Source organism: Oenanthe melanoleuca, chromosome 7 (assembly GCF_029582105.1).
Source record: "Oenanthe melanoleuca isolate GR-GAL-2019-014 chromosome 7, OMel1.0, whole genome shotgun sequence".
Taxonomy (NCBI): domain Eukaryota; kingdom Metazoa; phylum Chordata; class Aves; order Passeriformes; family Muscicapidae; genus Oenanthe; species Oenanthe melanoleuca.
Window position 1 is genome coordinate 14,840,472 of NC_079341.1, and position 27,005 is coordinate 14,867,476.

Sequence of the window (27,005 nt, forward strand, 5' to 3'; positions counted from 1 at the left end):
CATGTTCTCAAGCTGGTATCTTATGTTGGACTTCACCTTGCTAAGAGGTAAAACCTCTAAAAACATTCTCACTAGTTTGCAAAATTATCAAGACCATAAACAAACCCAGGAAATCATAACTCAACCCTCACAGACTCTAAAAGAACCCTCCTGCCCCCTCTGCTGCAAGGACTGTCCCAGCTCCCCTCCACCAGGGTTTGGGAGAGGGGGCACGTTTGGGAGCTCCTGTTCCAGTGGGGATGTGCTGACCTGCCTGCTGTTCATTCCTGGGTGCCTTGGAGGGGCTTGAGTGGAAAAGGAGAACTGCTAGCACCACTTGGTGGCCAAATAATTTTTAACATATCCCAGCGATTTTCTGTGACAGACTTTGAATCACTTCTTCCTCTTTGTGCTTGTTGATTTTATCAGCTCACTGTTGAATACACTGCTACAGCCATTCAGTGAACCTCCCAAAAGACAATCATGTGGTAATTGTCACAGCAGCTCACAACACCTTGTGGTTTTATTAGAGCCCACTTCTTTTGCAATTTGAGGGAATAATGTGATTATATTGGTGGTTATACTGCAATGCAGCTCCTGAAGGTGAAAGCCTTTCCAATATTCACAAAGAGTAAATTATCAATGTGCTGATGTCTGCAATGAATCAATGACAGGCAGATTTGGGGCTCAGAAAAAGTTCAGTTGTGGACATTTTTGCATATGAGAGAATAAGCTAATTCATCACACACTCTAAAAAAAAAATACATACTTTTATGTTTAATTGACTTATGTTTTAAATACTACTTTACCTAATATATAGATCATAATTTGAAGTCAAATATATGTGCTAAAAGTTTTCTAAGGTTAAGCCCATAACATTCCAGTGAAGAAACTTTTATACAGCTTTTCATGTTTTAATTCAAAGTCCAAAAGTTTTATTGTATAGACAAGAAAAGTCAATTTATCCCACAATAATTGTTTAATGACAACGTAGATTTTTAGGTATTTTCACATTTTTTCCCCCAGACTTGTGCTGAATATTTCAAAAAGCAGAAGATCTTGAAGACTTTTAATTAAAGCTACAATATTTTTAATTCATCAGTTTTGACACACTTGAAAACTACCTGTTTAATCAAGGAACCTGGAAAGGACTCATTTTCCTCAAATGGAATAGTGAAAGTGAGCTTTTAAAAGATTTACTAGTGTGAGGAAAAGAATAGTGACAAGAGCTGAGGAGGCAACATGTCTTTAATATGTCAGAGCAATTCACAAGCATCTCCTGATAAATTGAAAAGTCAATGTAATAGTAGGCTGTGTGTTTCTTCCAAGGAAAATGAGTAAGAAATATGTTAGTGCTGGCTGGCAGACTGCTATGAATTTAGCATGTTGAGGTCTGAAGAGCAGAAGAAGCTAACTAAGATTTTTCCACTGATTTTTTATGTTGATGGAAAGCTGAGGCTCTTTATGTATGTGTAGAAACATTTCCTTGTAAATAGAGAGCTGAAAATGAAGTTGTTGCTAGATGTTTTATAGAAAATTTAACCAAGTTTGAGGAATGTTTAAACAGGATAGCAAATGAGTCTAACCAAATTTAATACCCTCAGAGAGTGTGTAAGGTTGTAATGTTTTTGGAATGTTTTAAAATACAAATTACTGTAATAAATTGGGGTTTTGAGCTTGTATGAAAATTTAGAGAAGAGCCTTGCCTCAATATAAACAAGGCAGAGTTTAATATCTGCTTCTAGATCACCTAAAAGCTGCTGTTGGGATCTTCTACCAAAAAAATTTATGAATTTTGTTGCAATGAAATACTCTTACAGGGAATAATTTCACATAAGTTGACTCATTTTCTTATAATCAGTCTTGCCTGCTGTAATTATAATTTAAACATATAATACACTGGAACAATTCAGAATTTCTGTCTTTCCATATTTGCTTCTAAGCTAATTATGGACAGTTTTCACTTGTTAATACATGTGCATCTTTCATTTTTGCATAAGACACTATTGTTAAATTATGATACAAATAAAAAATAATAGCAAAATGAGGATTCACATATTCATCTGCATTTTCTTTGCCATTTTTTGTAGCAAATTATTATTAATCCCAGCTAAAAGCTCCTAAATTCAGGATTTTTTCCTAATTATCATAAATATCTATGTGTTTAAATGTAAGTAAAAATACTTTTAAAATCTGAGCATGCAATTCATACCAGTAATTCCAGCTGCAAGTATTGGAAGATGACAATGTTCTGGTGCTGATATAATTGGAAATCAAATCACTTCAGCTGTGTGTATACTAATTTTTCCTCCCACCAAGATAGATTTGTCAGGTAAAAGGTAACAAATACAGGACAGCAGACTGTGATTTATTATCCCTAAAATCCTCACTCTCCCTTAATCTTGCTTAGGATAGAGAGAGAAAGGATTTTGTGAAAGGGAAATTGTGCATTAAAAAATAGAATGCAGGATTTCACTTAATTAAAAGTACAAGCTGAAGATTATTGCATCCAGATGTCAGTAATGGTCATTATTTTAATTTGAAAAAGAAATTTTAAAAATTAGAAAGATTTTGCTATAGCTGTTTATCAGTAATAGACAAAATGAAAAAAAAAAAGTGCTTTTATTGTGCTCAGGATTAATCTCTTTTGATTTCAGTAGGAAGTTGAGATTACCCAATTCAAGTCCTCAAGACATTTGGGGGATTTTTTTGAGTGTTTTCTTGAGAAAGTGAGCGATTTCATTGCAGGATATTCTAAACCAGCAGTGTTTTAAGAAGTATAGAAGGAAATACAGTGGGCAGGACTTGGCCTTCAGATGCTTGTTTGGGGAAGAGATGAACTTGAAAAATCTCTGAGAAGGCTTTTCCTCCAGGTTCCCACTTGGAAGGAAAAAAGAGTTAAAATGAGTGAGACAAATTTGCATCTTTGTCAAATATATTGAAGCACAACCAGAACATAAAAAATAAAACAAAGATAGGTTTGTTGCAATATGTGGAATTAGTTTTCTTACTAAAGCCCTTAAAATCTGATTGAAACATTTTAAAGCTAATGAATTTTTTAATGTTTTTTTTAAAAATTGGTAATATTATAAGAAAAGTTAAAAGCAAAGGTAGATTAAATTTGGAAGAGCTAAATAAAGCATTAATGTAGACATATAGATTTTTACTGTTGCTTAGGCTTTCCATGGCAGAAAGGTGAGAGTGTTCAGCACAGAAGAGAAATGACATTCCAAAAATTGATGTATAATTGGGTTACTACAGTAGAAGCACAAGTCAGCTCAGTATGAACAGCTGAAAAAAGAAAGAGTTGTTAAACAGGCAATCAGTTCTAATTAACTAAATATGCTTCCAAGTGGTGCAATGTAGACCAAAAACCTATATGGAAACTTGTACTGATTCAACAGAATCCATTTTTAAGCACCTTAGTTTTAAATTACCTGGCTCAATTGTCAGAAATGTTTTTGACTCTATGGCTTGAAACTCTTAAGTGTGATCTTACCTTTTTTCCTTCTGTCACTGCCAAAAGAAAGGTGCATGATCTCATAAGGCAGAGATATTTTTGAGTGGATTTGTGATTTTGTGTAGGAGGTCAAGAGAATACCAAGGATGATGGCACAACCTGCTCTAAGGGAAGGTCATTTGATTCAAGTGATGACCAGACATCTCCTAGCAGAAATCCTCTCACTGCAAGCAGCTGTTATTGAAGCAATATTTTAATTTGTTCTAGACTAAATAGGTGGGCTGAAGGGCTGTTTGGCATTGAGAGTGTGGTCTTACCAGAAGGTTTCTTGTTTTTGTTATCCTCACACCTCAGTGATGTCAAAGAATGTAGCATGCCACTGCTTATCAGAGGCATTTATCTAATCACTAAAACCATGATTTGCTGGGAAGCCCCTCCTCGTAGCAGTACTGCTTTAAATCATGATAGTTTTCATGCCTAGAACAACACACATTTCCCAAAGCTTGTATTATTGCCATGCAGAGTATTACTTTTCTATGTACAATCGACTAAAGTGGAATTTTTCCCACCAGGAATGGAATTACACTGTGGAACAATTGGAAGGTGAAGCATTTAGGATCTTGCTTGCAGAGGACTACACAGAAAAAGAACATCTAAAACTTTCAAATCAGAAAATCTGTCAGTTGCAAGAAGAAGTGTGCTTCCATATGCAAGAAAGAAAAGCCCTGCTGCAAGAAGCCAATGACTTTTTTCATGCTGCTGGCAAGGTTGGTGAAAAGCCAAGTCTGTAATAATAATCTGACAATAAAACTATTACTGTGCTCTTGGAGGCTGGTGGATGTGGGATCACGCAAACAGCAAGCTAAACAATTCAAAGTGGAAAAGTACAAATCCAATTACCCTTTTTATATGACTTTTTGCCTCTAACTTCTATCCAAAATGGCAAATCTATTCAAAAATGTATTATCTTTTTTTCTCATTTAAGTATATTGTGTGCTTGGTTTCAAAATAAGGTGTTTGGGAAATATTTATTTGCCAAGAATTAGGCTTTAAGAATTTTTCTGTGAACACAAGAAAGAATGTCTATACTTGCAGTGGTCTCCACATGGGCTAACTATAATCAGTATTATTAATAAAGCAATCTTTTTTCCAAAATCTTTCAGTTAGAAGACTATTTAGAAAAGTTTATATTTTAGGGTGTCCAAATGGCCATCCTGTATTTTTTTTCAGGTATATTTTTTTCTCATCATTTATAGAAGCTTTAAAAAGAGATAATTTCCTAGGATAGTTCCAACAACAGAAATATTGATAACACATGCTTTTCTTTTTTTTTTTCCAGGTGCTTGATGTTCTTGAAAGTATTGAGAATTACCATAAAATCTCTATTTCAGAAGGGTTACATTTACCCCTATTGACACTGAAGTACAAGGAATTGCAGGAAGCAATTAAAGGTTGTACAGCAACTACCATGCAAAAGGGACAAACTTTAGTTAATAAAGCAGATTCCCACAGGTATTGACATGAGTTTTACTAAAGTAATGAAAAAACTTATTTTGAACATGTCAGTTTTACAAAAATTCTCCTGATGAATATAAATTTAAGTAGGAAATAGCTTGATGTGTGGGGAGAGGGGGTTAATCTCAAAATTTCATCTCTTAATTGTATGAGGTAACCTCTTTACAATCTCAAGTGGACTGCCTCAAGTATTCAGGTTCTGAAATTGGTGGAGTACTTTCTCTTTTAAGCTCTTCCATTTGTCATTTTAGTTTTTAGGTAATAGAGCTAGAATGAAAAGAGAAATGAGCTATTTCTCAGTGAATCAGGCTATGTCCCTTATGAGAATTAATGTATCTGTCTTATGAATCTACCTTAAGCACTGGTGACAAAATATTTGCTTGGAAATTTAATTCCTGTGTTTTGGTAATTATCAATTTTATTTGGATTAATTTTAATATTTTTCTTGACTATTTTTCTTTTAAGGGTAACAGTTTAAAATTTGCAAGTTACTCATCATACAGATAAATAGATTTTTTTAAAAATCATAATCATCCTCTATGTTGAGCAAAAAAAAGAGCAATAAATTACTTCTACTTCTCCATTTTAGTTCTTGGGTGGCAGGAATTCAGGAAATGATGGAATATGTTAAAAAAAAAGTAGATTTAATCAGCCAGTGTCCAGATTATGAAGAGCTTACTTTGAAGAAACAGCAATGGACTGCCTCACTTGAAGATCATCTGGATAAGGTACATCATAGATTCACAGAATGGTTTGGGTTGAAGGAACCTTATGGAACATGTCATTCCAACCCCTCTGCCATGGGCAAGGACCTTCCACTAGACCACGTGGCTCAAAGCCCCATCCAGCCTGGCCTTGGGTGCCTCTAGGGACAGTGGGCAGCCTGTGCCAGTGTCTTACCACCTCCTGGTGAAGAATTTCTCCCTTGTGTCTAATCCAGACCTGCCTTGTTCCAGTTTGAAGCCATTATCCCTTGCTCTGTAACTCCAGGTCCATCTCAAGCTTTCTTATAGGTCCCTTTAGGTACTGCAAGGGTCTCCTGTAAAGTCTTCCCAAAGTCTTCAACTCTCCAGCCTGCCACCATAGGAGAGGTGCTGCAGCATTCTGATCATCTTTGTGATGATTGTCATCATCATCATAGCACATCTTAATGCATTCATGAACTGTGCATTGTATTTCCATAATTTAGCTATATTGAAGTTGAATCAAATGATAGCAAGTTCTTTAGAGAGAGCACAGTTGTAGTCAGAACACTGAATGCTCTTATCAACACAAAGGAACCAAAAGCTATTCTGAAAAATTGAGCCATTTCCATGAGAGCATTGTACCAGTGATGTACAATTAAGCATGGATTTGCTTGGATAATGAACTATTATAATTTGTTCTTTTGCAAAAGAAGTGAGCAATCAATCCTGTGGCCTGTAAGCAGATTTCTTATACTGCTTCTGTCTTCTGTGTTGTGTAGCTGAAGATAAAAATAAAAGTGTGGCAAAATTGAGGGTTAATAAGCACAGTGACTGAACCACAGCAAATTTTCAGTAAATCTGAAGGAGACTAGATTCTATTCACTATAAAAATTCCTTTTGTTAATTGTGATGATAGCCTTCTTTAAATGGTTGGATGTCATACAGTACTGCAGACCTTTCAGATGACTTGTCAGAGATGGATAGACAAATAGCTCCTAAATAAGTTTCCATGGGTAAATTCAAATAAAAAAATATAGTGTTCATATAAATAAAGGTTCATATAAAATAAAGGTTCATATGAAGGAAACCAGGAGTGTAGACCAGCAGAGTAAATCAAATTTAATGACTGAATAATTAAGTCTGCAATCTGACATTTTGTATTTGTGTGATGTTGATAATGAACCATTCTCAATCAAATGTGAATTCAATTTGCTACAAATTGGCCCTTTCCCATTTATGTGTATAGAAATGATGTCACTATTGTGTTGTGAATCTTTACCTAAAAGTTAAGTTATGAAGGCAATTTTTACTTAAAATATGGACCTCAATTTGAACATAAAGTTTCAATCTTCTGTTTGTTCTAATCACTTTGTTCCCAGCCTTGCATTAAAGAACATTGTGTCATAACATGATTGTTCTTTGCAGTGAACAGTGCTTATTGATATATTGCTACCAAGCAATTCACTTTTCATCCCAATTCTCCCAAAGAATCTGGTGCCAAATTCAATGACCCCCCCAGTCTCATATAATAAATTTTGAACTTCAATTAGCAGCCAGTTCTTAAGAAAAATGTTAGATGTAAATTCACATGTCTAATAATAACTATGTTTGTTGTTTCTGGCATCATCTGCCTGCGCTCTTCATAATCTCTTTTGTTATCATAGTGCATACATAATATCTTAGTGACAGTGGAAGGGAATTCTGTACATGTATCTGCACAAAAATAGGTCCCTTGCTTTGTCAGAGGAGCTTTAAATGTACTTTCAGAAAAAAATCCTGGAGCAGTATCAAAATATTTCTGCCAGGGCTATAATAGCAAGATTATAATGCAGTTGTGCCATATTGAAATCACAAGCCTCAGATATTTCAGGTAAAGGAAAGCACTGTCAATAAAAGGACAGCAAACAAGAAGAGATTTTGATCATGCCTGTTGTAGAAATAGCAGAGTTTCTTCCTCTATATTTTTATTCTTGTCTTTCTCTGACTATACATGATATTGAAGAACAAATTTTACCTTTTCTTCATTTCTTCTCTCCATCCCACCATTTGGGGTTGAGGGTGTGTGTGTGAGCAGCTGTGTGGTATTTGTTACCAGCTGGGTTTAAACCGTGACATTATGCCCAGAAACATAATCTACACACCAACAGACAAGTGTTGCCTAGGTTTTCTTTCTATAAAGAGTGATATTTTATACTGGTGTTATGATGTCTACTTATATAAATTAACCATGTGACTAATAATTTCAAATAAAGGTGTCACAATCAATTAGGAGACTCGCCCCGCTGCTCGCAGTTGGAATGGAGATTGGCTCCTATTTGTGGGAGTCAGAAAGAGTTTTGAACAAACACCTTGAACTGGCCAAACAAACAAAGGTAAAAGAAAAACTTTCAGTAATGTTAAGTGCTTTTAGAAACAAATTCTTCCTGAATGTAATTCTAAGTAAAGTGAGAGGCTGAGAGTTTCTTGTAAAGAAAATAGGTCTATGGTTTGTTTTAGAACTGTAGTTAATGAACAGAACCACAGATAACATTAAATCACTGTTTTCCTTCACTGTCTCTATCTCACTGTGTTATTTGTCACTGCCTCAGGATCCTCATACCAGCTCTTGATAGGAGGACTCTTCAAATGTGGATTGCTACTCCTATGTGAGGCACCAGGGTTAATAATTGTCTAGACAGCCAGAGTCAGAGAAAAGCCTTCTTGTGGTTTATTGTGCCAGATACAAGGGATGAACTGGTAAAAGAGAAAGCAAAGTTCCTATTCAGGGGGGCTGTAAGGAGATTGGTCATGTTGGGAGTGCAGGCAGTGACTGAGAGCCCTGCAGCACTCAGCTCTGTTACACGTGAGGCTCTTCTTAACTCACATCCAGGGCTTTTCCCACCCCCACAGCACTCTGAAACTGGGTTAAAACCACTTGAATTCCTTTCCATAGCCTTGGCATAGGTGCATATTTCAGCCTCAGCTGAACAACATGCCAGTGTGTATTTTAGGAGTATCCTATGTATTTTCAGTGCTTAAAATTTCATTACCCCTGCAGAGTTCTTTCTTGTTTCAGGCAGCAGTTTATGGGGTCCAAGGGATGGATCTGCACAGCACCCATGGAAATAAAATTCACTTTAAAACAATTCTGGAGAGCACATAATAACAATATTAAAATCTGAGCAGATAAGCAAGAACATCTTTTTGTTCCTCATGACTTTATAATAGTTTTAAGTGTCTTTTCTGCCAAATTTTTGCACGACAGGGTGTCACTTTTGTTTGCTGCAGTGCCTACTTTGTCCTGACAGATATATAAACTCATAGCTATACACCTCTCTAAATATTCCTTCTGGGGACTGTGATATGCTAACTTTCAAAACAGCTATTTCAATAACTGCACCTATCATTTTTATGAAAGAAATGGATATTTCTGTGATTTTTATCTCCTTTGTGAACTCCTCTTCAAACAAGTAATTAAATTATACCTAAGAAAACAATCTTAATGAAAATAAACAATGTGATACCAATATTCACAAGTCCTTTCCAATCATTATACATTTTTTTTATGCTTCTACCTTCAAAGGAAACTTCTTGTGAACTGAAAGCAGCTGAGGGAATCATCAAAAATATGGAAGAGTTGGAACCTGAGCAGGTGGCGGCTTTTTCTAGCAGAGTTGACTTTCTGAATAAAGAACTGAAAAAAATTGAAAAAAATATTAGTTCAAAGCTAGAAATTCTAGAGACTTATGTGGCCTTTTTACAATCAGCTGTAGAGGTATGAATTACTTATTTATTTTCTGACTAGACTATAAAAATCCTGCAGTTGAAAAATTTGCTTCCATTGTAGGAAGGATTGTAATTGATTAAGATTTTTCTCCTCTGCATACATGCACTCTAATCATGCTAAAAATGCTTCCATATAGGTATTCTGAATATTGCATTTACTGATTTGTTTCGTAAAACTTTAAAAATAGCCTGTGAGATCTTCATAGGGATCTTTGTTGCTGTTTTGCAGTATTTTCACTGACATGCTAGTTCATATGATTTGATTTAAGAATGAAATAAAAATCAGCTTTAGCTCAAATAATAATCAAATCAATACCAACATAATTTTGATAGCTATGCTAATGATGTCTAGGACAGTTAATTTTCATTTTGATTTGGATTCCATTTTAAGATTCTGTAATATGGTAGCTTTCTTTAATATTTAGAAAGAAATTGAGGATGGAATGGAACCCATCAGATAAAATTAGCCATAGGATTTATTTATTGCATGATAAACTACATATAAAATTGTATTACATTACTTCTGATGATTGCTAACTTCAGTTACTTCATATTAAGCAGATCAGTGAAAATCAGTGCATTGATATACTGGTGCATAAAATCCTTGTAATGATATATGACAGAAATTGAGCTAATTGCTGCCACCTATCTGCTTGCCATCTACTCATTGGCAAGTTATTTAAAGCTATTTTATTATTTGGTGTTTGTAAAGATTATAAGGACTCAGAGATTTTAAAATTAAGAAAAGATTCAGAGGATGCTATTCAAATTTATCATCTCTCTATAACTTCTGATTATAGAACCTCAAGTTTAGATTTGTTTTATGATCTTTATTTAATGTCTTTCTATAGGTGAATGATGATATTAATAATCTGAAGGAATTCTATAATTCAAAACCCCTACCAACAAACAGAGAGACTGAAAATAAAATTGCAGTAGAGTCAGCTAATACTCAGTGGCAAAAGACTATAAAGAAGACTTTTTCCACCCAAGATATGGGTTGCTCTTTTCTTAATTTAGTGAATGTGGTGAGTATCATCTGATAAACTATATTGATTATTTTATACTTGCCTGTGATGAGGTCCAATTCTAGTTCTATCCTTGATGGATTGTATATCTAGTTTTAAAAGGGCTAATGCTGATATCTTCTTTAAAAAGAAGAAAGTATTTGAGTGTTTGTGGTAATATAAAAAGTTTTGTGGTTAGCAATGGCAGAGCCCTTAATGACCTAGTCCATGCATAAAAATGTAATACATACTCATATCTGTTTTTCTCATGTTGGAAAGCAGCATATAGTAGAATATTAAGTTTATTTTACTTCCACTGAGAGGCAGGGAGTCTTTACTGACTGAGTGTATGAATTCTTCTAAAGAAATGGATGTTAGAGCTACTTCCTTGCAGATAATCTTCCCAGTGTCTTTACTTTCTGTCCAACAGCTACACTGCCTGGGCATCCCTGTTTAATTTTCCAACAACACTTCATGAGGTGATTGTTTGAGATGTGCAATCATTCCCTAAGGCACACCTTCTAAAGTAATCCAAATTAATGGGGGCAACCTGAACACCCAGCTGCTCTTTCTGCTTTTACAGGAGAGACTGGGGAGCAGTTACACATTCAGCTGGGAAGGGAAGGGGGAGTTGGTGTAGGTAAACTACAGCAGGATGCAGGGTGAACTGGGAAAACCAGCTGAGGGAGGGAAGGGCTCAGGCTGTTAGTGTGGCTCAGGGTGTATGTCCCTGCTGGATGCAGACAAGCAAAGGGGAGACAGAGTAATGGCAAAAAAATCCTAAAATCTTGGCACATCTTCAGGTGTTATCTCCCTCAACACTTGGATATATCTTGTCACCATATTTTCTACTACTCAGTTCCCATGATATTCCCAGATTGTTGCTTTTAAATATCTGGAAGGTATGGATCATACTAGTAATTTAAAAAAACAATTTCTCTTAGGAAAGAAAAAAATACAGTTAAACAGAAAAACCAGAAATGGCATAACCCAGTTTTTTGGTATTTCTCATAGATCCCCCAACAATGTTCTACTGAAAAGAGGAAAAAATACCAAATATTCAAATACTAAGCACTTTAGCCCTCCTGTGCTTCAGTGCTGTTTGTTTATCAACACAAAGTGGTGGTCTTTTCTTCACCTACTTTGATTTCCAGTTGATATTTATTCTCCAAAAGGCCATTTGGGGTAGTTCTGCTTAGTCAGGGTTTTTTTATTTTGTCTGAGTGTGAAACAGACACCAGAAGGCAATAATTCAGTCATTACTGACCTGCTCTATGTTTTAAACTCCAGCTTTATATATGCCCTGTAAGTTTACAAATTCTGTTGATCTGTGCCTATTTCTAGACAATATTAAGGGAAAAGCATACTTAAACATATTATTTTAAGTTACACTAGAATAGTTGAGGTTTTACTAAGCTTTGTTTAAAATTAGGAGGTTTTAATTGTATGTTGTAAAAACGTGTGGAAAAAAAAGTGTCTTTTTATTTGCCAGGTAAATCAGCGTTTAATATTAGAAGTAGAAAAATCGATAAAAGTAACAGAAGATATCATTATTAATCTGAATAAAGAAAGGAAAGAGCTGACTGATCTTTGGGCAATCTGGAATTTTAAAATCACTCAATTAAAACCCATCAAGCAACAGTGCCAGATATTTAAAGAACAACTAAAAATCGTAAGTAAAATAGCTGGGAAGAAAGCAACTGTGGTAAATATTTCTAGACTATTATTAGAGACTCTCTCAGCAACTATTATGGGTACTATTTAATAAAGAGTGATGACCAGTCAGATACAATTCTAGTCCATAGTCTGTTCTCTATTCTGTCAGTCAGTCTTCAGGAACCATGAAATGTTTTTGATCTTTTTTCCCCTTACTCAAATGCATACAAGTCCAAGTCTCAGCTTTGAATTCTAAATTTTGATGAAGTTTAATCAATGCTTCACCAGCAATGATTTTTAAATTATTTTTAAAACCACCATTTTTTGGAGACTGAAGAGCTGCTGAACCCAACTGTGTCCCAATAGTTACTAAAGTGAAGTCAACCAGGTTCATACAGAAAAAGGACTGAAACCTCCTTGGCATGGGAAGAGTGTTCAGTGCTCCTTAAAATAAACCCTTGCTAGGGTAGCAGCAGAACCAGAAACACCAGCTGGGCTTGTAGCTGCTGTATCTCTAGTGCAGCTCAGCAGCACATGTGTTATCACATAAACAGTGTGGCTGTGGCTCCTGCAGTCCTGTCTGAGTCGTTCTTTTCATGCTGTCTTAGAGATATCTTGTCACCCTTGTCATTCAGAGAGAGAGGCTTTACTGACAGCATTTGGGTGCCTGGTTTGAGGGAGGTTTTTGTTACAAATTTAGGTTTGACTTTAAATTTGTTGTTTTGTTTTGTTTTTTAATTTATTGCAGTTAGAAATGCTGAATTTTTGGATTCTCTTTTAGACTACCCGTGGATTAGAGATTCTTCAAGAGGCCCTCCAGCTTGCAGTACCAGTTGACCTTGGAAGTGACATTTTAATTGTTTTGGAGCTACAGAAAAAGCTGAACCAAATAAAACCACACTATGAGGTGAGAAACCAAGCCAGTGGAGTGAAGGGTGCCTCTAAAGCTCTTTTTGGTCCCGTAAAGATCCACATCCTCATTGACACAGACACTCTCTCTGGGGTTGGAGTGGTTTGTTTTACATCAGTTTTCCAGGAGGAAGTGTTTGTGTGTGTTCATAAGGCAGGGGCAAGGACATTTTGCCTTCAGTGCCCAGAGAATGTGCAGTGCTGGCTGTGTGTTCAAGTGACACACAAGCACTGGGGTGCTGGAAGTACGAGCAGAGCATCAGCACCATGGATTTAGAGCAGGTCAGAGGCTGAGGTGCATCACAGTGACCCTTCTACCTCCTGTGCATACTGTGAATTCTCTGAGTTTGAGCAATTCCCTCTGCCATTGCCCTTTAATTGTGTTTGACTCCTTTCCATGTGAGGCTTGGGTGATAGCTGAGATTATTGCCTACCAAAAATATAGAATGTAGTGTTTTAAAGTGCAGGGCATTGACCTCCCCCCGAGGCAATTTACCATTGTTAGGTGGTTATTTCATCAAATGTAAAGGAAAAATTGCAAGTATGTTTGTGCAAATTTAGTAATTTCTGTGATTTTTGTTAGCAACTGAATGCTGAGCTTGAGTACCTGATAAAATTATTGGAATTGCCAAGCCTGAAAGGATTTCCTGTGAAAGAGAATTCTGAGAGAATAAGTGAGCTTATTCATTTCCATCAAACAGTCAAGGATGCAATAATAGAATATGATGAGATTTTCAGCAAGACAGTCAAATTCCATCACATTAAAAAAGAAGTGAGTATAACGTTTTAAAATATACTTTCTTCCCATTGTTGTTAAACTCTCTTTGGTTTTGGTTCCTGTTGCTTTTCTTTCCTTTTCCCCAAAGAAATGAGGTTAATAAGCCTGGTGATCAGAATTGAAATCTTGAATCTAAAACTGCATGAATTGCTAGAATTTAAAACTCAGATCTGAACCCTATTTTAATTATTTAAACCCAAGGGTAAGGGAAAAAAAGTTTAAGTTTTTTTTTAAACAGGCACTGATTTTTGTTTTTGTATATTTCAGCTGGAATGCCTATCAAAATCAGGAGAACTGGATATTCCTGAAATATGTGGGGACCCTGAAAATGTGCACCAGGCTAAAGCCTACCTTGTGAATTCTCAGGAGAAACATGCACATATTAGACAGCTGTATACTCTGCTTATTACCCAGGGAGTGGATATCTTGTCTGCAGTGCAGCAACCTGTGAGTATAAGTAGAATGATTTATGAAATCAAGGATAAATATGAAAGATTACTGGACTCATCTGGCTGAATTTTAGGTGTGCAAATATGTATTACTACTCTGAGAAAAATACAGAGAGAGCCTTAAGGGAATTAGTCTTAAAATATCATTGCTTGAAAAAAACAACCCAAACCATACTTTACTATGATTTGTGAAGTTCAAGGCCGTGATGGAAGTTTCTTAAATCTCTACATTACAATTCTGCTATTTTGTAAAGGTTGCTTTATTCTCCTATAAGGAAAGGATAGCAGAATAACAAAATTAAAAATGTAATAACTATGTAATCTTATCAGTGGATCCAAGACTGATTTGCATGACAGGATGGATATAATTTTGGAAAGGAATTGTTTATTCTGGGAATTGCTCCGTATCCACTCACTTACTAAGAAAGCAGGACTTTCCTTATGACTTGGCTAGATTATTCATATTGGCAGTGTGCTCTTCAGACACCATCAACTGATGGAGAAAGGAGTTATTCTCCAGGTGGCAGAGGAATGGAGTAGGTCACTCCCTCTTTGCTCACAGAAGACACCAGGTTTAGGTTGTAACTTTGACCCAAAACTCCTCCCCTGACTACCAGTGAGTGAAACTGCTCTCCTTGCTCTCCTTGCAGTGGAGATTTAATAGTTTACTCTAGCCCATTGTGGCTGACTGTGCACTTTCTGCTTCAATGATTTTCATTTTGAATTGGTTAAATCAATAAATTTCCTGAGACCTATAAATTTCTTTGTCTCTTTCCTCCTTAGAATTGCTTGAATGTTTCTGTAAAGAATCTGAAGCAAGAACTTGCTAGATTTGAGTGTGATAGCATAAACTGGAGCTCCAGAGCTGAAAAGTATGAGGAAAAGCTGTCACAGTATTTCCAACACTGCACCACTCAAGAGGATATAAATGAGGTAAATGGGATGAATCCCAGCACACTGAATGACTGCTAAAAGAGCTCTTGTGTTCTATTATGTACATTACTGTTTGTCATTCCCCTAAATGCTCCATATGTATGCAGAAAAACAGGCTTTGATTTCAGCAACCTTGGATCTACAGAGCAGCAACTAATCCATGGCTCATGGCTCTGCTCTTCAGGATTCTACCAAGCTGTTGGGCTGGCAATAAAATGCTTTCCCTGTACCAAGAGGGCTGGAAATAGAGCAGCTATATTTTATTTGGCTTTCAGCTCTGTCAGCTTCATCTGAAACACGAGTCTTCATAATTTTTTCTTATGAAGTTTCAAACAATAGCAGAATTTGTACATATTGTGGTTGTCAGGGCATTGGAAAGAATTTTTGTATTTCAGTGAAAATTCAGAATAATCTAGTACTAACATTATTTTCAGAAGCAAAAGACATGATACTTGAAAAACTGCTAGGAGGAAAGGAAATGTTCATTGGCATGAGAGATTAGAATTTAGCATTATGGAACTTAGATTAGTAATAATTACTCAGATAATATGACTATCACCATAACATCTTGGAAGGCCAAATACAAATGAATTCACAAATTAGCAACCTACATTCATTAGATGTCTCTGCAAAAATTAATTTGGGAAAAACTTTTCAGAGAACTGACTTTCCCAGGGTGATCCATTAAAATAAGAGGCTGATGGGCTCTGTACTTGATGTTCTGTAAATTGTACTCCTCTGCATCTGTGAAGCACAGAAAGTGGATTCTGAGGTGGAAGGATTTCACATTAATGTTCCCTGTAGCATGAAGCATATGTAATAAAAAATACAGGACACTGAAAGTTATATATTCTTATTTTTATCTTTTGCTAAGAAAATCCACACCTAAGTAAAGATAGATTGTATTTTCTGAAAATCACCAACAAAAAGGCAACTGAAATTTTTCTCTCTTTTTAATGGGAAAATTAATGTTTGGGTTTTCTTTTTTTTTAAATAATATTTGGTTACTCACCACATACCTTATATGGCAAAAAGTATATTTATCGGATGGTTATTGGATACTCTGTAAAATAACTGTAAAATAACAATTACTGTGTTCACTAATGGGTTTTTTTAGCTTATTTTTCTGTTTCAGTTGAGAAAGCTATGTTGATTGGTTAAGTTAAAACCTGTCATCCCCAAAACTAATTAAATCTTGTACATAAACTAACTGAAATATACTAAATTGGCATGTTCATATATTTTTCTTTAGGTTCCTATTGTTTATAGGTTAGCATACAAGATGAAGGTATTTCCTGAACAAATATCTAGCTAATATACCTGTATATGCATTAATATACTGCCATTTTCATCTTCTTTTATTTTTTTTTAATTAAGTATTTATAATTAATTCTGTTTAGGGATCAAGGAACCAGACACTAGACTACTTCAAGAATATTATTTATGAGTATTACCTTCAGTATTTTAAATCCTATCAATTTTATCATCAGGAATTGAATATTGCTAGTATGTAACAGACCTGTCTAAATGAACAATTTATTTACTACATACTGTATCTAAGCAAATAAATATTTCATGTGCCAGCAGCAAGTAGCAGCTGTTCATGGCTGTCATATGGTAAACAGTCAACCAGATAATTTAGTAGTGATTTACCAGTTTATAGAGCAAACTTTAAACCTGAAAATATTTGGGATTCTGCTGTAAATACTTGCATTAATGTATGTTTGATGTGATAAATGAGTGTAAGAGTAAAATGCATGCCTTTTCTGTGCCTTCTCTAATTTAAAGAGAAGTTGAAAAGGCAAAAATAAGTATTTATGTCCTCAACATCTTTGAGAAGTATATGGAAAGCTCATCTTTGGTATGTGGCAGCTGGGGCTTCTGGTTTCACGAGGCAGTTTGGGGAGCAGCCTCTCAAGATCCCCTCACCTCACTGTGTCACACTGCCATCATTTGTGAGTTCAGCACTGGATCTGTTCAGGGGATTTTAAGTATCACAGTTAGTCACACATGATGGCTTTTGTGATGAAAAAACCTTTTCTTTAAATGATCACTTAAAAAATAACATTTATGCATATCTTTGTAAAACTTGCAACAAAAGAGCAACACATCCTGAAGCAGGCTCACAGCTCTTCCCAGTCATCTCATTTCTGCTTCACCTTGTCATTATTTGTGCACTTATGGAGAGATATGACTGGAAATATGGATTTTAACCATAAATGGTAATGAGCTATCTTTATTCACAGGTCAGTAGGAGCTGCTATGTAGCCACATTTCTCACCTTATTTATTCTGATTGTTGCCCCAGGAACAACGTAGTCATTAATGACTTGAACAGCATCTTTTTTTTTTCTCTCTCCACTTTTTGTTTGACTGTTTCTTAATCTTTGTGACTTGGAAAATCTGTTTTCAGCCACCTGCTTTTATGGGGTGTTTTGGTTGTTGATGCCATGAAGAGTTTTGTATATGAATAGAAAGGGAAAGGTGAGGCATTAACAACATTGAAGTTCCTTCTAGGGTGGCTCACACAGTAATCAAAGCATTTACTGGAATGGTATTGTTAACAAAAAAATGTTAAAAGCATTTTATAACTTGGTTTTTCCATTTATTTTGTGGTCCTGTGACAAATTTAAGCAATTGGTAGTTAAGCCCCTCTCCTCCACTATCATTCTCCACCCATGACAGGACAACTATAGTTAGGAACAGCTGCCTGTGTCACAATAAAGACACAATAGACAAGGTACAAAGTTCCATTGAAACACTGGGCTGAAGCCACTGGAGCATATTTTGATGCACAGTCCCTTCAGTAGTTCTCATTTAATCTTGCAAAACTGAAATATGTTTATATTTCTAAAAATTGGAAACTGTGCAGTGTCCTTGGTCCAATGGCTGATGATAAAAGGAGCTGTGTAAATGCAGTCTGATGTACAGGTCAGAGCTGAATCTGGTTTTTCCACTGAGGCTAAAAGAGAAGAGTGGCAGCAGCTGCAGACCTTTGACACACAAGCCATCATATCTGAAACAAGGAGATCTAATTTCACATGCTGCTATGAGGAGAGCCTCTGGCCTTATAAATTGTCACTACTAGTCTGAATGTGCACAAGCCAGTGAAATAAACTAAAATAAACTCTTGTTCATCTTTTCTTTCCCACAAACTTGAAGCAGCAAATGAGACTCTTGTGTTCTGAATAACAAAATACTGTTCTGCAGATGTGATTATATTAACTGAGGGCTTTTAGACAGACTTTATTATTCTGTGTACTTGGGTGGGATAAAGAGCTTAAACTAATTGGAGATCACAGGGCCAGTGATAGAATTCCCTTCCTTTCCATTACACTGAGTGAGCACCATCTGTTTATTCACTCCTGAAATAATGTGGCAACATCCCACTAGATGAAATGAAAATGAAAAATATATCCCTTGATGGATTAACATCAGTATATAATAATAATAATAGTGATTGATTGTTAGCTGTTCCAATAACAGTGGCTGCAAAATAAGCCTTCATTATTCCCTGGATTCTTTGGCAGGAAGGAGGAGGGGGGTAGGGTGAAGTCTGTAGGATTTTTTAATATTAAAAAAGCCTCAAATACATATTTAGATACCCAATTGTAGATTTGACCTGAACTTGTTAACACTGATTAAGTAAGTTCTTTTCATTTGTGTATCTGGAGTAACAGATCCTAAAACATTAGAACATCTGCATGTCTTTATAGTAGTGTCTTTAAATAAATATGCTTTTATATAATTTATTCATTATTAAGATTATGCATTATCCTAAAAGCAAAATGTTATCTACCTGAAGGATCTGAAATTCCAAGATCAATATTTAGGTCATTTTTATATTCTTTCACTTCAAATTTTATGAATTAATTACAAATATTTTGAAAATCTGATCATGGAATGGCAAGGTAAATAAAATAGTACTGATTTTATGCAGGTTTTATGCTTCTCTGATTCTTGTATCTCTTGCTTAAAGAAATTAAAAAGTAACAGTAATATCTGAAAGTAGTTTTTCAAGATGCAGAAAGAAAAATTATAAGGAAAACTATGCTTTAAAATTGCTTTAAAAATGGTTTATCTAAATGGTTTTGATATGCTCATTTATATAAAACTGATAATGAAAAAAATACATATGGTTTATTAAATGCCCACTTGTGAGACAATATTAAAGGAAACTTAATTGTCACTTGAAAACAAAAGATAAAGAATATAAAAACCCTATATTATAATTAGCTCCCATGGTGTTTTTTACCCTAGGTTTAAAGTTATGTTCTTCACATATGGCTCTATGGAACTAAGGATGGTTTGAGATGTATAATAGTATTACTAATTTCTGTATTAATTTTTCAGTGTTTAAATTGTTCATCATACAGCTTTTGAAAAACCTAGACTGATGTGTGCTGATTTCTTTTTTTTTTTTTTTTTTTTTTTTTTGCTAACAAACATGTTTACACTGTTGCAGCTCAGAGAATCATTTAAGGATCTCAAAAAGAAATTCAACAATTTAAAGTTTAACTACATGAAGAAAACAGAAAAAGCTCGAAATATGAAAGTACTTAAAATCCAGATTCAGCAAGTTGAGACATATGCAGAGAAGCTACAGGTAATAGAAATTCTAGGCTCAGCAAAGGCTTCACCAGTTGAATTACTTGGCCTATGCCAAGCACATCACAGGAGATTGGCACATCACAGAATTTATTGTGCACTTCTCTCTTACTTTTCTTATTATACCCTCCCTGTCTGTCATTGACTGAGACATTTTTTACTGTTCATTTTTTACTGTTATTCTGCCACTTCAGTGAAGTGATGTTAACTCAATTCCTGACTTCACTCCTTTAATCCCCCATCACTTTTCTGTTTAATCTTTTATTCTTGCTTCTACTGTGTGACCTAGTCTTTCTTCTCCTTAAAGAAACCCAAAATAATCATGTCCTGCATCAAGCTACTCTCTTGTCTTTCTGATTTCATCATGTAAGATGAACTTTTTTCTTCAGAGCCTTTGGCTGTATTTATTACCTGGAGTTGACCATGCTAATTTGCACCTTAAAACCCTGTTAGCCTCACCCACTTTTTCATTCACTAGAAACTCTCCTTCAATAGTCTTTTTAGTTGCAAGTCATGCATGACCATGTTTTATTACTACATATATTTCTTTATTTTTAAGCTGAAAAAAGTTAGCTCAATTACACCTTTCATAAATATAATTTATATAATTTTAATCAGCTTTTCAGAGACCCTCCAGTTTCCTTTGATTTTCAAAAAAGAAACTTTTAATTTTTAAAACAGGACTTAGGACAAGAAATATGTTTGTATGGTTTTCTCCTGCTTTTTTATATTAAGTTTCTAAAAATAGAAACGTTTTGTTGTGGTGTTTAACATTGCTATGTCTTTTAAACAGATTCTTAGAAAGAAGATGGACAATTTAGAGAAGAAAGTCTTTGACCCTTTTGCAAATGAACCTAATGCTAAAGTCCAAGTTCTCTTGGGCTCAATCAGTGATTTACAAAAACAACTGAATGATTTTAACGTGGTTGTGGAAGATTACAAGCAAAATCTGGATCTCATGGAGCATCTGCAGCAGATGATGAAAGAGGTACTGGTGAACCTGGCATCCCCAGTGGCTGTAATAATGATCCAGCACAGGGATAGATAAAAGAGCTTTAACTATCTCAGGTTAATCTGTACTTCCCAAACGTAATGAATTGGTAACAAAGGTTGGTTTTTTTAATTGTTTCTTTCTAAATTTGTGATGAAAGAGGGAAATGAATGTGCAGTGTGCTTGAAGCACCATTAGTAATGAACTAATGGTTTTCAGGTTAAATTTAAATCATACTGTATGCCACTGATCATGGAAAGTCTAAGAATTATCCAGTCTATTCTGCAACAGCTTGAACTGCAGATAATTGATTGTAATGCAGGTTTTTTTATCCCTCAGTGTCAATTTTGGTTTGAAGATGTGAGTGCAACAGTGATTAGAGTCGGCAACTACTCTGCAGAATGCAAAACAAGAGAAGCAATAGAGACTCTCCATAAGCAGTTCAATAAATTCATTGAACCTGCAGTGCCTCAACAAGAAGAAAAAATCCAGCAGATTATGGACCTTGCTAGACAGTTATATGGTGAGGAGATACCTGGCAATGCACTGTGGGGACAAAATGCAGTAACTTAGGATGGAAGTACTCAGACTCCCAGAGTGCCTTTTGTTCATTTAGGAAGAAAATCCAATTAATTAAAAAAAATAAATGTTGTTTTAAAGTATTGGTTGGAAGAGGCAAAGGACTTCAGAAAAAATATTTACAAAAAGTAAAAATATGAAAATACTCAGTAGTCTGATATTTACTTAGTTTTCTGTATATAGCCTCAGTTCACCTTGAAATCAAAATGTCCTTCCAATATTCATGAGCTTGGAGTTAAGATTTCATGGCTTAAGCTCTCTCATAACAGGCAAGCCTTTGAAGCCAGAGGATATTATAATGATATACATCAGTGCTGAATTAATTTTTTACATTATAACTGTGAATAACTGATAGGATTTGATTGCCAAATTTTTATTAGCAAATAATGTAGACTGCTATCTAGATACTGTATTTGCAATTGCATTTATTTGGATCATTGTTGACCACAAAAAAACAAATGAAAGTCAAAACAATTTGTGTTTTGCTGTGCTTTTTTTCTGCTTGTAATTTTTATATACCTTTTAAAAAGATTGTGTCCAAAGATAAGGTGACAATCCAAACATGCAGGGATTTTGTGTAGCCTATCAATTCAAGTAGTAAAGCTAAAAAAATTTCAACAGTCCAAATGGGCTTTTAAATTCCTCTTCACTTAGTGGAAAGAATATTTAGAGAGCACAGATAATTTCCTTTTTTTTTCCTCTCTCCTTTTTTATTTTTTTAAAGCCTTCTCAATAATTCAAACATGCCTATCTGCAGGAACAGATTTTTGACAACAGGTGATTAGGAACACCAGGAGAAAGAACTTGCTTGGTGTCTTTTAAGTCATTATATGGGAAAAAACTTCTCCATCCTGCCTTTGTTCCATATTTCATATGACAGGGATGTAAGTGCCTCCTAGTTGTACAATGTGGCAGCGAGTTTAGGAGACACTTTATGAGGTCAGCATCTTCTAAAGCAGTGTTACTAACAGAGAGAAGAGCTGCAGAAACTGTGAGGACTCATCCCAAGTAATCTAGTACAAGCTGGGAAAGCACATTACTATGAATGACAATTCCTCCAGCAAAACAAAACACAGAAAAATGTGTTTATTGTAGTACCTTGGGGTACCAAACTGCATGAATTGTTGCATGTCTGGTTGAGGAATTCTACTTTCATGCTGGTTTGCCTTTGTAGGTATTGAAGAAGGAAAGAAGTATGTTGAAAAAACCGTATTAAAGTATGAAGAAATCATGAATTCTGTTGATGGGTTGTGTAGATCTCTGAGAGAACTTAAGGAGATAAAGGTACATTTTTTTGACTGGAGAATGTATTGTATCTGCATCAATTTATCATGTTTGAAAAATACCATTAAATTCTTCTTCGTGGAATTTCAAACTAATTTTACTACTTTATTTTGACTATTTTCCATAAAATCATTGAATTTTTTCTTAAAATATAGATCTGCAACTATTTGAAAGGTTTTGGTTTTTTTTTTAACTTTATGTAGTATTCTGAGATTTAAAAACTAATATTCTTCTTGAACATTTCCAGAATATATCAGTAGCCAAAGTATCTTATGAAGAATAAATAACTCAGCAAACTATCTACACAGACATATGCCATCTGTATGGAATGTCATGGCTATAAATTGAGTTTCACTTCCTCTTATTTTTAAGGCATGACAAATTAAGGGGAAATATATTGTATAATATTTCCTAAATTTACATGGCTGCTAAATGCCAGAAAAAAGCTTTGATTTTTTTCAAGCGCAAAATTAAAGACTACTTATTCTTCCTAAAAGAAAAAAAAAAAATAGACTGAAAAGATCACATGGAAGTTTTTGCTTGTTTAGTGCTAGAATGGAAAATTAATAATCCAGCACTCTTATAAGAAACTTGTTTAAGACTATAACTTTGGCTGGGCAGCTAAAGATATGGAAGGCACAAAACTGTAACTATAAAGCTTTTGGCTTTCTATTTCTGTTATGCTATGCTTTATGCTTAGACCACAATCTTCCCTTTCCACCTTTTAAAAAATTTTGAATATAGAAGATTTATACTGAAGAATTATAGTCTTATATACCGAAGAATTACAGCCTTCTATAGTTTCCCTGCCTCAGAAAAGATCCTGTCAGCTTTGAAAAATGTTGTCATTGCTTGTCCTGGAATGAGTTAATTGGGGTTTGCTGCATTTTTTTTGCCATAAGTAATTTACACCTGTGCTGATGACAGATTTTCACTTTGGTGTTTTCTCTGTTGTACAGAGCACAAGCCACTGTGTGGCTAACAATTCCTGCCTTCTACTGTGTACAAACTTACTTAATTTTCTTTTCACATGGCAGAAAGTTGATTTTTCTGAAGAGTTGATTACTGTTAAAACAGAAGAAAGACATGGTCAGGAAGCATGTGAGACTGTGAAAGTGGAGCAAAAGCAGCAGGTTAGTTCAGTTGATTGGGTTTTTTTAATAACTAGAACTCTTTCTTAAAAGGCTCTGGGCATTGCTAGAAAGGTCCTTGTTTTTAATCTTAAAGCCTCCATTGGGATGGGTGCATTAAATGTAGTCTTGGTCAATTGTTTTTTAGTTATTTTCAGTTATCCCTTTCCTTCCTATCCACATATTCTTCTCTATGAATTTTTATTTTTTAGGATTTTTTACATGTTTATGTTTACATGTCTATATATCTCCTTTTCTTTTCTAAAAACTATTCCTTTCCTAACCTTTTACCAATTTTCCTTTGGTCCTATTGCCACAGTATTCTTAATGTGACTCAGTTCTTTTTGTGACCATTCCTCCTTCTTGGAAAAGAGAACTTCTTGAACTCTCTCCTTTAAAAGTAAAACTTAAGGGAATATAGGAAGTAATGGGGGAGACTGCTGATAGTATTCCCAGAGCCCTAGAGTTCCTATGATGTCTACAAGTTAGGAAAATATCTGATTTATAAGTAATATTCTATGACAGAAACATAGCTCAGAATTTGAAATAAATAATGGCGGGAATGATTATTTGTTGAATCATTAAGGTTTGAATCAGGAAAAAAGTGGGATTTTAAAACATGTTTCTTTCAGATGGCACCAGGTGAACTGCTTACAAATTCAGAAAGCATTGCTGAGAAGAGAAGCAATACTCTGTATCCTCCAGGCACTAAACAAGTATGTGTTGTTCATATCAATTTGCATTTAATCAGATTGATGGGCATCATTGTGTACTCTCCAGGGAATTTCACTCCTTAATTTGCTGTGAATCAAAAGTGAGGACTATTGTTATATCAGTATGCTTTGATTATATTCTCATTTACAGTATCACCAAAAACCTGACAAAACAAGCATATCAAATCAGTTAAAAAACAGTGGGAATAACAGGAAACTGAGAAAAAATGATGCAACACAACTGCAGCTGTCAGTATTTCAGTAGGATATCATGTCAAATATAATTTGCTGTAATATTGGTATGACACTATAGAAGAAATAATAGAACTCACCATCAAATAATCATCTTTATCCTCATCTCAAAACACTTAAGTTCCATTTGAGTTGCCAAGATTCTCTGCATCAGGGATCATAAATAATCCAATGGAGGGATTGCATTCATGTTGAGGATATTTCACAAAAGATAAGACAAGACTGAGCATGCATTTAGAAGGATAAAAATCCAAATAGATAAACATCTTTTATTCATAGATATACAATAAAAGAATATGAAAGTTTCCAAATAATCAATTAATAAATGAAGTCTTAGAAATACAGGCAAAGCAAAGCTACGTTTTTTGAAATTGATTACTTTAGCTTAAAGATTACTTTGAAGGATTTGGATCCTGGATGTAAATGTAAATAATTTGCTATGTAAAATAGTCTGATAAATTGGTGTGGGTGGTAATATATTTAAGTCCTTAGAAAGGTAGGATCCATTGGTAACAGATTTGGAGATCTAAAAATTCCATTTTGAAAGCAGATAACATGGACAAATGCTGCAAGATATTAAACAGTGATGTTTTGTAGAAATTAAACTAATATAATTCCCTTCAGTTCAGTACAAAATGTCCTGTAATCTGCTGATGACCCAAAATGAAACCTAATTTTCTCACCTCCATTCCAAGTCAGTGGGAGTTTCAGCATTGACTAGGAGCCCAGATTTCCTCCAAAGTTTTGTGACTGCTCCAAAAAGCATCCCTCAGGACAATCACCTCAGCAGATGTCCATAGCTGTATTTTGCTAAGCCACAGCTTTGTCTGTCCTCATCAGGCTGAGGTTTAGCTGCCAAGGAGAGAAGTCAAGGGTATGCAGAGCAGCAAATATCATATGAGGATTGTGGCAACTATGATGCCTCTACCCTTTTCATCACTCCATACTTCACATAAAGAAGGAGCAGGTTCATCTCACTAGAGTTTCATATATGGGCCAGCAATCTCTCATTTCATCTGTACCTCTACAAGCTGCTTTCCCAGCACTAGTTTGCTCAAATATAACTCTCTTTAAAGTGTGCTAGACCTTCTCGTGGCACATTGACCCTCCTGCTGTTTTGGTGCCATGTGCCAAAGCCCATCTGGCAGCTTTCTCAGCTCACCTGTCATTCTTTTCCACAGCATTTTCCCCAGGGTCTTCTTCCATCTCTTCAGGGTCAGAGTTCATCAGGGGATGCTTGTGAGAAACACTTTTATAGTAGAACTTGAATTTCATCTTACAACTGAATTGAATTGTTTAGTGAAATAGACACAGTAAAATCCCAACCTTCTTCCAGTCATTTTTTATTCATAGATCTGGCATGAATCACATTGTTTTGAAATAACAAATGTAACAACTTGGAAAAAATTCTATATTAAAACTAACATGTCCAAAGGACCAGGGTACATACGAGGTTCTATTACCTCTTGGTTTTTAAAAACTTTTTGCATTAATTGTTTGATTGTATTTAGAGCAGTAAAGCAAAAAGAAATCCAAAACAAATGTACCACCATACTCTTGAGCTGGATACTTTCAAAGAGACCTGCTTTGGAAAACAATAAAATTCAGTGTATCACCCAATTCATTTGAGTTTATAGGTAATAGGAACACTGCTTAGTAGATTACATATTTGTGTATAGAACCCAGCAATGAGACAGTAGCTTAAGAAAACATTATGCATGAATTTTTGCACAAATGAAATCAATCTGAATATGTGATTACATTCATACATTACAAAAATCAAGAGGCAGAGAAATAATTAACAAAGCAGATAATGTCTTTGATGCTTTGTGATTAAAATTAATGCACTTATGCCTCACCCAATTCTCTTTGAAACATGATGAGAGAGATTTATTTTTTTCCTGGATCCAAGTTAACATAAAATAATTTTTGCACTGCTCTTCTATTAATATTTGGGAGAATTCTGTAACAGCTGGCAAAATTAAAAAAAAAAAAAGAAGGAAATATAAAATGCTTGGAAAATGTTATAGAGGTGTTGGTTTAATTATTTGAGCATGACTGACAACTCTTTTTCTCAAAGAAATATGTCCAGCCACTTGGTTGTTAATTTATTTTTATTGCTATGTAACTGTGTCCCATTTAGATGTAATTAGGCCACCTCCACCTTCCCCTTGAAAATGCTCATGTAAACAGAAGCTACAGGAAATCCATAGGTTGCCATTTGTTTATAGTAAGGTACTTTTTTGTTCATTGTTACTGTTATAAAAAATGCTTATACGTAATTATAATAATATTTTCTAGAATCCATTTGA

At 34.9% G+C, this 27,005-nt stretch overlaps 1 protein-coding gene and 1 long non-coding RNA gene across 4 annotated transcripts in view; one reads left to right on the top strand and one right to left on the bottom strand.

Annotated features, from left to right (window-relative positions):
• CCDC141 (coiled-coil domain containing 141) overlaps nucleotides 1-27,005 on the top strand; it is a 58,586-nt gene that overhangs the window by 21,355 nt on the left and 10,226 nt on the right. Inside the window, exons 8-24 of the mRNA XM_056496659.1 lie at nucleotides 4,012-4,206; nucleotides 4,779-4,951; nucleotides 5,544-5,682; nucleotides 7,893-8,012; nucleotides 9,203-9,394; nucleotides 10,257-10,433; nucleotides 11,905-12,084; nucleotides 12,850-12,975; nucleotides 13,561-13,749; nucleotides 14,023-14,202; nucleotides 14,988-15,137; nucleotides 19,602-19,742; nucleotides 20,538-20,732; nucleotides 21,075-21,258; nucleotides 22,489-22,598; nucleotides 23,636-23,731; nucleotides 24,361-24,444. Of these exons, the coding sequence (XP_056352634.1) occupies nucleotides 4,012-4,206; nucleotides 4,779-4,951; nucleotides 5,544-5,682; nucleotides 7,893-8,012; nucleotides 9,203-9,394; nucleotides 10,257-10,433; nucleotides 11,905-12,084; nucleotides 12,850-12,975; nucleotides 13,561-13,749; nucleotides 14,023-14,202; nucleotides 14,988-15,137; nucleotides 19,602-19,742; nucleotides 20,538-20,732; nucleotides 21,075-21,258; nucleotides 22,489-22,598; nucleotides 23,636-23,731; nucleotides 24,361-24,444 (2,631 nt within the window). The remainder of the gene's footprint in view (nucleotides 1-4,011; nucleotides 4,207-4,778; nucleotides 4,952-5,543; nucleotides 5,683-7,892; nucleotides 8,013-9,202; nucleotides 9,395-10,256; nucleotides 10,434-11,904; nucleotides 12,085-12,849; nucleotides 12,976-13,560; nucleotides 13,750-14,022; nucleotides 14,203-14,987; nucleotides 15,138-19,601; nucleotides 19,743-20,537; nucleotides 20,733-21,074; nucleotides 21,259-22,488; nucleotides 22,599-23,635; nucleotides 23,732-24,360; nucleotides 24,445-27,005) is intronic.
• Nucleotides 936-25,533, bottom strand: LOC130255701 (uncharacterized). 3 transcript variants are annotated; one of them, XR_008840972.1, is made up of 5 exons: nucleotides 25,377-25,533; nucleotides 24,774-24,838; nucleotides 14,107-14,200; nucleotides 9,195-9,313; nucleotides 936-2,859 (listed from the first exon to the last, which is right to left on the bottom strand). It is a non-coding gene; the product is annotated as an uncharacterized LOC130255701 (long non-coding RNA). The 3 variants fall into 3 exon arrangements; XR_008840973.1 differs by lacking the exon at nucleotides 14,107-14,200 and adding an exon at nucleotides 23,613-23,663; XR_008840974.1 differs by lacking the exon at nucleotides 14,107-14,200.